The sequence below is a fragment of the Lygodium microphyllum genome, chromosome 8 (genome assembly GCF_053477565.2).
Source record: "Lygodium microphyllum isolate KBCC chromosome 8, Lygodium_microphyllum_v1.1.10, whole genome shotgun sequence".
Lineage (NCBI taxonomy): Eukaryota > Viridiplantae > Streptophyta > Polypodiopsida > Schizaeales > Lygodiaceae > Lygodium > Lygodium microphyllum.
Genome location: NC_141142.1, coordinates 118,060,923 through 118,074,838, shown reverse-complemented (window position 1 = coordinate 118,074,838; position 13,916 = coordinate 118,060,923). Strand labels below are relative to the sequence as shown.

The following is a 13,916-nucleotide window of genomic DNA, read 5'->3' as shown; positions in this document are numbered from 1 at the left end:
ACATACCTTATGCATTTCTGCAACCTTGAATTTGGGCAATCCTGCAACAATATTTTGGGCCTGCATTGATTTAAGTCGCTGTACATTAACATGACCAATGCGTTTATGCCAGATATCAATATCTGCAACTACACCGGTCCCATGTGCAAACATTGCTGCACTCAATTCAGACATGTCTGCATCCAATGTAAACATTCTGCCCTTCTTCTTTCCTTTTGCTATCAAGCGACCTTTATTTTTCATATCCTCAACAAAGCATCCATGAGGATTAAATCTGACCTGCAAGCCCTGTTCAACCATTTGACCAACTGAAACCAGATTCTTGGTGATATTCGGGACATGAAATACATCGGACAGGTATTTCTTTTTCCCACCCTGCATAGACAAGGGAATTTTTCCAATCTGCACAATAGGATGTGCAGTATCATCACCAGTCTCCACAAATCCTGGTTTTTCCATTTTCCTTGCATCCTCCATCCATTCTGCATGACCTGTCATGTGGTTTGATGCACCTGAGTCAACATACCATACATCATTGCTTTCTTCTGCACTTGTCATAGAATTGTTCATGTGCTGCACCATGAACAAATGCTCATTTCTGTCATCACCCTGTCTACTAGAAGATGCATAATTCCCTTGTTGCAGTTTTCCATTCATGATGTCATTCTGCTTTTTATAGCAGTCTTTAGCCATATGACCCATTTTACCACAGTAGTAGCATTCAACATTACTGTTTGCATTTTGGCCTCTTTGCCATCCACCACGACCTCTTTGGCTCCCCCTGCCTCTAGAGTTACCACGTCCTCCTCCATAGGACTGGTTTTCTTGAGTTTGCTGCATATTCTGATTTCTGCCACGGCCTCCAAATCGGCCTCCTCTACCTCTGCCTCTACCTCTTCCAGCATTTGAGTAGAAGACAGCTTCTTTTGAAGTTCCTCCTGAAGAAGATGCACCACCATTTCTCTGTTCCTCAGAAATTAGAAGAGCAATCAACTCCTCAAAATCAGGAAATCTTTCACGAACTGAAATGGATGTCCGAAACTGTGCATAATCCTTTCCTAGACCATTCAAGGTCACAGAAACTAAATCATCATCTTCCACTGGCGACCCAATGGAAGCAAGTGCATCTGCAATCTTCTTCACCTTCATGTGGTAGTCGTTGATGCTCATACTTTCTCTTTGCACATTATGCAACTCTTGCTTGAGCTGCATTTTCCTGGCTTGCGTATTTGTGCTATACATTTTTGACAAAGTATCCCATGCCTCCTTTGGCGTACTTGCATCCTGAATATGCACAATCATAGAGTCTGAAATACTGATAGACAGCCAATACATAACTTTCCTGGCTCTCTCATGCCATGTTTTAAATGCCTGCATTTGTTGTTGATTGGGAACATCAGGAAGAACTGGTTCTTCTTCATTTCCTGCAACAAATTCCCAATATCCTTTTCCCATAAGGAAATTCGTCATTCTAAACTTCCATGCCTGGAAGTTGTTCTTGTCAAGCTTTTCAGTGACAATCTGTGAAAGAGAATCAGACGCCATTACAGAATACTGCAAGAAATTCTGTCACTGCAAAAAACACAGCTTCACCCTCACAAGGGCAAATCTGCAAAACTGGCGAAAGTGGTATTTGACCACACAGTCACTTCCTAGTGACGATTTTGCATAAACAGGAACCAAGGATGATTCTGAAACTCCCAATGTCTCTGCGCACAAGCATACGATGCAATTTCTACAGTAACTTTTCACCGACCTGTAGAACAGTGGTTGCACAGCATAAAACCGAGCCTTTTCTTGAGTACGTGCAGAAAACTTCCCTCTGCAAAACAGGCCCCAAAATGGCCTCAAATGAAAAAAACAAGGTCGCCGAGGGCTAAAGCCCTCACCCGCAGCATATACTGCCCTCTTGCTTCACCGCGAAGGGCGTCTCAACCTGAGACAATGCACTCCTGCAATTTCCGGCTGTGCTACCTGCAGAGATCTGATCCCAAAACAGGAAATGAAAGCAACACTGCTCCTCTTACCAGACCACCGCGAGCTTGGCTTGCTTTCTTGAGCTCCTTACCACGAACAAGGCTCTGATACCATGTCAAGATTGTGGGAGAGAAGGAAGGAGTCTCGCTTGAAGCTTTCTTGCTTGCACAATGGGGGAAGACACACAAGGGTGGAGGCTGAAAACAGTTTTCCTCTTCTTAGTTGTGTAAACCAAAAGAACTCAAAATACAAAGAAATAGAAGAACCCTAGATATGGGTCTCAAACCAAACTCAACTAACTAAGGTGGCATACTAACTGAGCCACGAACTAGAGTAGATAAGGATAGCTATCATGTAGCTATTATTCAGGGGCGGTGTACCAACCGCATCTGCAACTGACAAGTCGGTGACATAAATACACAACGGTCACCCTGGCGTATCACGAGTGGAGCTCGATATCTCAACAAGCGATTGAGGTTGCAGATGATCGAGATAAGGATCTTAATGAGTGTGGCACCATCGCTGAGCGCCGGAGCTTAGGGAGAAGAGGACAGGATCGGAGAACTGGACGGAAGAGGACGACACGCTGAAGGAGACGTCAAGGAAGGCAAGCAAAAGCAAGTGACATCAAAGAACAATCGAAGGGAACTTTGGAGAACATCTGGAGCTGTTGAAGATTATTAAAATGACAAAGGCGATTAACGAGCTATTCAGAAGATGAAGGAGTAGGAGGGGTTGCGTAAACGACGATATGAAGGTCCAAACTTGAATTCAGTCCTGGCTTGCAAGCGCACACTGCTGAGAAGGGAGTACTGATCAGTCCGGGGAGGGAAAAGGCATGCTTTCTACACAAGCACTCAGATTATTACTTATGAGCTGTGGAGGATCTTCACGGAGGATGTGATGTGGGAAAGGAGAAGTTCTTGATCGTCGGCGGAGCTCTCAGTCTCAGCGATAATGGATTCAAGGAACAGGCCGCAGATGCTGGTGCACATCAACAAGTTGCTCACCACCACCATCTACGACACTCTCTGGGTGTCCAACAGGTTTATGAGCTCAATGATGCTGATTTAAATAAGGTGTTGGCTGTCTTGAAGTAGGCACCAACAGCAGGTGCCTTTTGGGCTACTTATTTGCCTCAGTTGGAGGTGATATTGGGGTTGCTAATGGTGCTGATATTTGAGCTGATGTAGTTGGTATTTATGGGGCTAGTTTGGCTAGGAAAATATTGGGTTTCGCTGCCCCCAAATAGGAGGTATTGCTAGCCATAGTCAGACTGGGTTGCTCTCAAAAAGCCTGTTGTCCACTGCTATTGCCTTCTCCTGTGGCAATCTCTTGCTGAAATTTGAATGCTGAGAACAGCCTTGAAGTAATGGGGACATTAGACTTGGACTCAGACAACCGATCCACAAGCCTCAGATGATTGACTTGGACGGTGGTCGAGTCTGGGACTCAAACATGCAAACTAGCCACTCGGATAGGTTGTCCAAAATAAAATTTTGACCATTTTGACCACTCTGGGACCTACTAAGGCCAAGACCTAGTTGCCTAGCAATCCAAGTTGGACTCAAACCTACAAATGAGACCATAGAGTTGATTGTCACCAGAACTTTAACCTAATAGTCCAAGAATGATTGAAATTACTAACCACCATCCACTTACCCCTAGTAGAGACTCAATTTGACTACCTAGGTGTATCAGACCACCTATCAAAACCCATGAGGGACCCAAAATTGACCATTAGGAGAAATCAAAAATCATTTGAAAGAGTTGAAATTGCATGAAATTGATTGGTAAAAGTGTGGATGTGATTAATTTCATTGAAGGTTACACCTTGCTCTAGGGAAGACAAAAGCATCAGACCATTGAGGGAAGGATGGACTCACCAAGATTAGAGACACATCTTTAGCCGGGGGCCTAGTCAACCTCATAGAAATACTAGTGGATCACGAGACAACCACTATGGCAGATACCACTTCGGATTTAAATGCTCTTGATGTTGACCTTGACCTTAATGTAGCAAGATACTCGGATGACATCTGATGACTTATCACACATTATGATCAATAGACAAGGATAACACCTCATGGAAGACCTACAACAGCCGATAATATCATAGCCGTGATCTTAACAAGAAGAGGAGACTAGGAAGGATCACATCGTAGCACATAGTAAGCTCTAACTAGGAGCAACAGGCTTAGAGGTAATGTTAATAAAGAGAGCTCAATGAGATTCACAAGGTCCTACCCATCTCAGGTAGAAACAGAATAGGAGGAAATGTCGATAGGGAGAGAGCCTTAGGAGTAGATCTTACCATGAGCAATTTGCTCACAAAGCGATTGTTAGACAATGCAAGTGACAAGCAAAGTGGAGTAGCCTTGGCAATATCATTGCTAGCTAGGCTAGGAGCCACCCCAAATAGGAGCCAAACAAAGATACCCATAATTACCAAGCAACTCGATAGATATCAAGCAGGGAATGACCCCTATAGCTTCATCAAGCAATTTGAGGCATGGCTGCGAGGCTAACAACCTCGTGGATCCTGCTCAATGAGCACAAGAATTTGGTATTTTCTTAGAAGACAAGGGATTGACTTGGTTTATGAGTCTAAATAATGTCAAAATGCAATAATTTCAACAATCTAAAGGATCTCTTCATCAAGAGACTCTTGGAGGTAGGAAACCTATGATTGAGTGATCCAATGAGAGAGTGATCTCCACCGTATTCATCAATGAGATTTGCAATGAAGAACTCTATGAGGCCTTAGCAAGCAACTCAAGCCTGCAAAAGAATGTGCTAGAAATATTCTTTGAGGAGGCTATATGAGTGGATGACTTACTCAGAGAGAGAAGATCTAGGGATACGTAGCAAGGGAATAACACTTTTAGAAATACCAAGAGAACTATAGCACTTAGCAAATGGTTAGTCCCTAGAGAGCAAGATAAAGGAAAGAATGTTGACTAGACCCAAGTGTTAGTTAGTTGATCCTAAGTCCTTGTGAAGGCCAATGTGTGCATTTTGGAGGGAACCACCTACCAACTAAGTGTCCTGATCCTAAGTCTCGGTCTTGTGCCAACTAGAAAAGATTCGAGCATGATGCTATGCATTGCCAATTTCCAAGATAGTTACCCTACGAGCAACCCTATGCTCAGTTATAGTATCCACGAGCTAGGCATCCTAACTTTGGGAGAGAAGCCTCTTTGGCTCTACCTGCATGTAAGGATTCAAAGCCCACTACTCCAAGGATCGATATCAACCCAACAAGAGTCCTTAGACCACTAGGACCTATAGTGACCTATCAAGTTATATAACAGTTTCAAGAGCCAGATTGCTTTACATGTAGCTAAGGCTATACCTCTATACTTTGTCTCTATGCTCTAGAGTGAGAAATTGTAGGCAACTTTTTACTACTCTACTAACCATACTACTTCCAAGACCAAAAGCATAACCACTAGTTGATCATCTATCATATGAAAATCCAACCCAATCAACATCTATATATCCTATCAAATCAAGTGGCTTCTCGAATTGATAAAGCAATCCACAATTAGAAGTACCCTTCACATACTTCATAATCTTTCTAATTGCATCCAAGCGAGGTTTGTGTAGCTTCTACATAAACTAACTAATCAACCCCACTAAATAATTGAGATCAAGACAAGTAATAGTAAGATAGATAAAACTTTCTGCCATTTACTTGTACATTGTAACATTCTCTATCTCACTGTCAACATCAACACAAGCTTTACATTCTGATTTAGCAGTGTTTCCATGGGCTTACAATCCATACTTAATCAGCATATCCTGTGCATATTATTTCTGTAGTAGCCAAATTCCTTGAGGTGTAGTCACTATCTCAATGACAAGAAAATATTGTAGCTCTCCCACGTATTTCACTTTAAACTTCACCTATAACATGGATTTAATTTCAACAATACTATGGTCATCATTTCCAGTAATGATCAAGTCATACACATCAATAACCAAGACCACATACCATGTCTCTATCTACTTAGTAAACAACCTATGATCTACATTTTCCATTTGAAATCCAAGTTGTTGTAAATATGAATTGATCCAAGCGTTCCATGTTGTCAATGCATGTTTCAACCCATAAAGTGCTTTTTTCAGTCTACACACATGATTTGGATAATTAGGGTGTACATGACCCTCAAGCTAGTCCATATACACTTTGTCGATCAAATTTCCATTCAAAAATGCATTTTTTACATCCATTTTCTAGAGCTTCCATCTCTTAGATGTTTCCAAAGCAATGACAGTTCTCATGATTGCCATTTTGCAACTGGGCTGAAAGTCTAGGCATAGTAATAGATGGTATACCAAGTTTATTGTCAAGATTATCAATATCAGGTGACTCATAACCAAAGTAAGTGGCTCAATAATATATTCCCTTTGCTTTTGTCTAATCTCTCACTCATTGACACATCCATGTTAGTGGACATAAAGACATGCCTGCACAAGCAACCTATCCATGGACTAATAGTAGAGGATGTGTCTCTTGTTGGCTCACTAATTGATGCCAGGAGGCATATTCCATGGTGGATTCCGTGAGGTTTTGCGGTGGATTCAGTAAAATTATATTTATTTGCCGGGGCTCATACACAAGGTGGATTCCTTGTGCTAAAAGTCAATGGGGATGCTTGTCCTTTTCGGGCGTCCTGTTAATTTATTGTGCGAGTGGGTGATTCCATAGCGGGTGATTCCACAAAATACATATTTAAATTAATGGACGTCTATGAGTTTAAAATTAAGGTTAGGACAGAGTTCCAACCTATTTATTTATTTTATAGCTAAAGACTACTAGGTATTCGCTTTTGTCGGTTTAATTTTATTATTTTCTAACAATTGTGATGAATAATATATTAAATACATGCTTTGTGGAGTGCTCACATAAGGCATGGGAGGAGATTGTACCCAATTGGTCTTCTTGCTTCATGTCCTGCAAGTGTACTCTCTTGGTTTTTTAGCAAAAAGTAGAGTTCTTTGTTCTTAGGGACCTTTCGACGCTCGCTACATATGCATATGGCATCCGATGTGCACCAGTGGTATAAGAGTGAAACTGAGATCAAGGGCTTCCAATCGCTTACCATCTCGTGTGAAGGCGATGCTCCTGGAACGATCGAGCTCTACAGTCAGTGTCGCGACAATCCGTCAATACCAGCGTGTTCCTGGCAGTGAAGAACCCCCTGCTACGCAATCAGATCGTGAAGGACCAGCTTCTACAGGCGGAGGACCACCTGGAAAGCTCCCTTATCAACATGTTTTTTTTTTTGAGTTTTTAGACAAAGAAGATTAAGTTTCAATAAGTTTAAAAATTCATTGAGCTTGAAAAAACTTAAAGAAAGCTTTAGCCATAAAATTTTCATCGACTGCGGCGGCAACATATTCTGATCATTGCTGAATCTGTGGACGACATGCTCTTGTCCTGGGCGAGAGCAATTGGTTAGTCAAAGCTTTTTAATTAAATCTTAACTATTCCCTAAAGCTATTAAGGTTACAAACCATCAAGTTTCAATCTTCTCTTAAGCCGGCATTCACACTGGATAATCCCGAATTCATTTCAACCCTTCAATAAGCCCTTGTTCACACTTGCATTGTGACAAAGCCAAATTCCAGCAAACAAATTGCTATACGTAGTCTACATGCACGAAGTATCCTCTTGGGAGAAGGCCGACATCAATTTCCATAGCCATGAAGAAGAAAGATAATAAAAAGCCACTTTTAAAAAAAAGGCTTTATAATCCCGAACTTGAGCTACGCTCATCCCGCTAACAAGATACCGAGTATGTGAGGTTGTTTGAAATTTTGTAGGATGACCGGCCAAAATATGGAAGATTTTATGGCCGAAGGTGATGTACCGGAACCAACGATGGAACAAAATTTGGACCTAATTATGATACAGCTTCAAGAGGAATGAAGAGCACGTCAAACTTTGCAAGCTCAATTGGCTAGTCTGTAACGATGTACTGCCAATCAAGATGGATTGCAACCTAAAGATATTATACGATGTACGATCCGTGCGACACTTGAAGCACAATCTATTTGGAAAGAAACAAAGATAAGTAAAAGAAATTTCAAATTTCATACTTTCAATGGGTCATGTGATGGAAAGACTGTACTTGCTTTTATCAACCAATTTGATGATTATTTCCATGAAGAACAGTATGTTGAAAAATACAAAATTAAGTGTGTCACTAATCATTTAGTGTACAGATCATCTCTACGGTGGACTGTTTTCTGCAAAAGCATTGATTGTCCTACTACTTGGGAGACTTTCCAAAAGAAGTTTTTGTAGAATTTTCTTCCACCCCGATTCCACGAAAAAGCAATCAAATAGTGGGGTCTTCTACAACAAAGAGATTACGAGCATATTTTTCAATATACCAAATGTTTTTTGAATGCTTTATTACAACTTCAAATGCTCAAAGATGTACCTCAGGTGACCCATAAGCGCAAGTTTATTCTGGGTTACTTGGTCACTTCTATGCAGAAGTGAACATGTTCAAGCCAACGACTCTTGAAGATGCAATTTCCTTGGCCCATGACGTTGAAGACAAGATTTGAGGACAAGAGAAGTGACCACAACAATTCTCAAACAATGGTAACTTCTGTACAAAACAATTCAATTCTAATTTTTGAAGATTCAATCAAAATTGTTTTCTTCCATCTTCATTCCATAAATCTTGGATACGACCCCCTACTTTACCATCAAACACAAATACAAATCCTAAGCCATCTCTTCAGCCAAATCCCAACATTCCTAAACTTTCTGTTATTACCAATAATGTGTCTAAAGCCAAATCCATAGTCTGTTATAAATGCCATCAACTTGGACATCTAGTGGTGAATTGTCAATCCAAAAAGCCAACTGTTCACATCAACTATTTGGGAGCCACTGAAGATGAAGACCATGAAGAAATGCCAGATTTCACGGAAGACGATGATGATAACCGCACTACTTCAAATACTTTACCAGGTATATTGAATTCCCATTCTTTATTAACAATGAAATGTCTTGTGCATGGTAAAGAAATGATTGCATTATATGATGATGGGAGTACACACGACTTCATTTCTGCAAAATTGATCAAATAATTGAAATTACATATCGTTTCCACTCATTATCGCATCAAGGCTACATTCTTAGGCACTAGATACAATGGAACACACAGAAGTGCATGACTTAGAAATTAAAATTGGTGATTATGTTGAGCGTAGAAATTTCTTAGTTGTGCCTCTGCAATCTAGTGATATTATTTTAGGAATGCCTTGGCGTCATCAGTATAATCACGATATAGATTATTCCACGCATTCAATGAAGATTCATTCTCATGGGAAACAAATCACATTGCATGGTATGCACACTTTTGATAATTTTCCATTGCTTAGTTATACATAGACTAAACGTGCATTAAGAAAAGGTAGCAAATCCTATTTAATCTGGGTGAATGAAATTGAAGTTAAGGAAAATAAGATGCATCCTAGGCATGCACAATTTCTTTCACAATTCAAAGATTGTTTTGCTACTGACTCACCACCAGGTGTACCACCCACATGTCTTGAAGATCATAAAATTGACTTAATTACAAGTTCTCAACCACCATATAAAGCAGCTTATTGACATAATCAAATTGAACATAAAGAAATTCAAGCTCAAGTTGAAGAATTATTAACCTGAGGACTCATTAGACCCAGTAGTTCTCCATTTGGTGCACCTGTCTTATTAGTTAAAAAGAAAAAAAACACTTATAGAATGTGCATTGATTATCGTTCCCTAAATAAAATCACCGTAAAAAATAGATATCCGATCCCTAGGGTAGACGATCTTATGGACAAACTACAAAGGGCTGCAATATCTAGCAAAATAGATCTTAAATCTAGATACCATCAAGTATGACTGGACACATCTGACATTTTCAAAACTTCATTTAGAACTCACTTTGGACATTATGAATTCCTTGTTATGCCTTTTGGATTAATTAATGCACTAGCTACATTTAGTTGTATGATGAATCGTATATTTTTGAAGCATTAGAATTGTGTCATTGTTTTCTTTGATGACATATTGGTTTTCAGTAAGAATGAAAATGAGCATTATGAACATTTATCTTTGGTTTTCAAATTACTGAAAGAGAATCAATTATATGCTAATGGTAAAAAGAGTGAATTTTTCCAAACACAAATTGAATACTTAGGACATATTGTTTCATCTGAAGGTATTAAAGTTGATCCTAAAAAGATAGAAGCAATTTTGAATTGGCCGATACCTAAAAATGTGCATGAAATACATTCTTTCTTAGGTCTTATTAGCTTTTACAAAAAAATTGTGAGAAATTTTTCATTGCTTGCATTACCTTTAACAAAATTATTAAAGAAAGGTATTATGTATCATTGGTCTGAAAATTAGCAAAAGTCCTTTGATTTACTAAAACATGCTTTAACTCATGCTCCTGTATTGTAACTTCCTAACTTTACTATACCATTTTTCCTAGTAGTCACTGACGCTAGTGGATCTGGAATAGGAGCTATCCTTATGCAAGATTTCCATCCCATAGCCTACTCTAGCTGCAAGCTTAAACCCTCTGAACTTAAGTATTTTACCTATGATAAAGAATTGCTAGTTGTAGTACAAGCTTTATGTCAATGGAAACACTATTTAATGGGATCTGAATTCATGATTAAAAATGACCAACAAAGTATTAAACATCTTCTTAGTCAGCCACAAATATCTGATTGACACATTAAATAGGTTGCTTTTATTCAAAGTTTTCATCCATTTATCCAATATCAACCCGGAAAAGAAAATGTTGTTGCCGATGCCTTGAGTAGAAGACCAACTATTCATAATATCTCTGTGATATCTTTTGATTCTCTTATCCCTATGAAAGATACCTATGACCAAGACCCTAGTTTTCAAGCTTATTGGAATAAATTAATTGTCAATAATTGGACTCCAATTGATTCATTGTCTCATGCTAATGGATTTATGTTTTATGAGAAAAGATTATGTGTACCTATTCCTTTTAGATCATTTGTGTTGCACGAAATTCACTGTTCCCCATATCAAAGGCCATATAGGTATTATTTCCACTTTATGTACTTTAATTGAAGACTTTTATTGGCCATAGATGGAATCCAATGTTTCTAACTTTGTATCTGAGTGTTTAATTTGTCAAAGAGTTAAGCGACACCACGGTAAGTAGTATGGTTTGTTAATGCCTTTACCAATCCCTGAAGACCATGGGAGCATATTTCAATGGATTTTATTAGTGGTCTACCTAACACTCAAGCTAATCACGATATGATATGGACTACTGTAGATTGATTTAGCAAACATGCATATTTCATTCCATATAAGAAAACATTAAGTGCATCTCAAGCTGCTCAATTGTTTCTGAAAACTATTTTCACTAACCATGGTTTACCAAAAGTTATTATTTCTAATCGTGATTCTAGATTCTGCAATAATTTTTGGACTACTTTGTTTGCTAACTTAGGAACAAAGATTGATTTTTCATCTGCATTTCATCCTAAAATAAATGGACAAACAAGAGCTACAAACAACACAATCTTGGATCTTTTACGTGTATGCACAATTTCAAAACCACAAACCTGGGATACACACTTACATTTACTTCAGTTTGCATACAATAACACACCACATACAGCTACACGAAAAGCATCTTTTGAAATAATTTATGGATATAGATTGTCTACACCTCTTACTTCATTGTCAAACAAAGTTAAAGCTGTTGATGATATTGCCCACATGCATGCTACTATTTTCAATGAAGTTAAATATATGATTCTGAAAGTTCAACAATCATATACTAAACAAGAAAACAAGAAAAAAAAAACTATAAATTTCACAGTTGATGATTATGTCTGGTTACGAATTGAAAAGCGAAGACTACAGAGTGTTGAGAAACACCCTATTGTAAAGTTAGCTCCTAGATTTTATGGACCTTTCAAAATCCTTCACAAAATCAATGAAAATGCTTTTAAATTAGAACTACCCCAACATTGGAAAATCCACAACACTTTTCATATCAATTTGTTATGACCTTTCAAAGGCCAATTACGTGTCCACTCTGTTTATGAAAATCCTCCTTTGTTAGAAGAAGAAATTCAAATCCTTGAACCTGAGACTATTCTAGATACCGACTTTATGACCACTATAACCGGACGTAGATATTCTAGATATTTGGGGAAATTTAAAAATCATCCTCTTGAAGAGGCCCAATGGATGCACGCTCTTGACCTAAGTGCTTACCCCTCACTGCTCGCTCCACATTGAGCTAATAGCAATTGAGGGCAATTTCTATCCCACCCCGGGGATATGATGCCAGGAGGCATATTCCATGGTGGATTCCGTGAAGTTTTGCAATGGATTCCATAAAATTATATTTATTTGCTGGTGCTCGTACATAAGGTGGATTCCTTATGCAAAAAGTTGATGGGGATGCCTGTCCTTTTTAGACGTCTCGTTAATTTATTGTGCAACTGGGTGATTCCATAGCGGGTGATTTCGAAAAATACATATTTAAATTAATGGAAGTCTATGAGTTTAGAGTGCACACTCGTATTAAGTTAAGGTTAGGATAGAGTTCCAAACATTTTATTAAATTTGTAGCTGAAGACTGCTAGGTATTCACTTTTGTCGGTTTAATTTTATTATTTTCTAACAATTGTGAATGCTTCAATTGATGTGTAGAGCAGGTGGCGGTGGTGCTGGGAAGCACTGGACAATAGCCTGTATTCAAGTTATTGAGAAGAAATTATCATTTTTGATGGGTGCGCGTCTTAGGTGTAGTGCTAATATTTATTTTGGCGTGTTTATTTATTAAAGCACTTGACATATATTTATTATTTTGTATGTGCATGGGCGCACGATTTAGATATTCATTATTGGACATTGTATTTGGGCACACCTCGACTCTTGGGGCGCCCAACCGCTTCATTCTTTATTTCAACAAAAGAAAACACAAAAGCTAAAGCGTGTTGATTGTAAATTTGGGCTATTTTTTAGCTTGGAGATGAATAATATATTAAATACATGCTTTGCGAAGCACTCACACAAGGCATGGGGGGGAGATTATACCCAATTGGTCTTCTTGCTTCATGTCGTGCAAGTCTACTCTCTTGGTTTTTTAGCAAAAATTAGAGTTCTTTGTTCTTGGGGACCTTCCGGTGCTCGCTATGTATGCATACGACATCCGATTTGCACACCACTAATAGCAGTGATCATTGATAGGTCTTCTCTACTACTCCTCTTTCCATCTCCCCCAAGGCTTCCTATATTATGATTGTCAGCACCCCTTTGAATCCTACGGTGGATGCCTTGGATGCTAGTTTTTTCCTCTCTGATTCCACTCTAACAACTTGAGAATCTCCTCTTGTGGCCCTTGGAGCTATTGCTAGCACCTTTGCTGATTCCTAGATTAATTTTTAGACATAATCATTCCAATTTACCTTATGTAGTGCATTTTCTGTAAGTCTTTAAAGTAAGAGCACTCTTATTTTGTTCGTAAGGGCATTATATCTTTGACTTGAGAAGAGGGTGCGGACCATCTTCGCTTGCAATGGGATGGTGGGCTTGGAAATATCAACCGAGTTAATTCCATCATTCATGTAAAATTTCTCCTTATGCATTCCTAACATCCCAATGCGACTAACTCCTCTAGGTTATGGATGTTGTGGTATTTCAATTGGTTGAAGATGTGCATCTCAGTGGCTAAGCCATATTTGTTGTGTTCCTCCTACGAGAATGGTAGCTTATTAGTTTCATCCTATTACCTTGCCATTTGGGTTCCTCTCACTTCTTAACAACCCATAATGAGTTCTCTTTGAAGGACATTTCTTGCATAAAAGCTAAAGTGATGAGAAAGAAACACTATTAGATGGTGAAATGTATAAAC

General features: G+C 38.9%; 1 protein-coding gene across 2 annotated transcripts; it reads left to right on the top strand.

Moving 5' to 3' along the window:
- Positions 1-2,464: 2,464 nt before the first annotated feature.
- On the top strand, positions 2,465-12,879 carry LOC148032786 (dynein axonemal assembly factor 10-like). 2 transcript variants are annotated; one of them, XR_015691766.1, is made up of 2 exons: positions 2,465-3,023; positions 12,718-12,879. XR_015691766.1 is itself a non-coding variant. In XM_087684176.1 (2 exons), the coding sequence occupies exons 1-2, from the start codon at positions 2,935-2,937 to the stop codon at positions 12,843-12,845; spliced, it is 222 nt and encodes a 73-aa protein (XP_087540302.1). In that variant the 5' UTR covers positions 2,465-2,934; the 3' UTR covers positions 12,846-12,879. The 2 variants fall into 2 exon arrangements, 1 of the variants encoding a protein (XP_087540302.1); XM_087684176.1 differs by having other exon boundaries at positions 12,713-12,879.
- Positions 12,880-13,916: the final 1,037 nt, after the last annotated feature.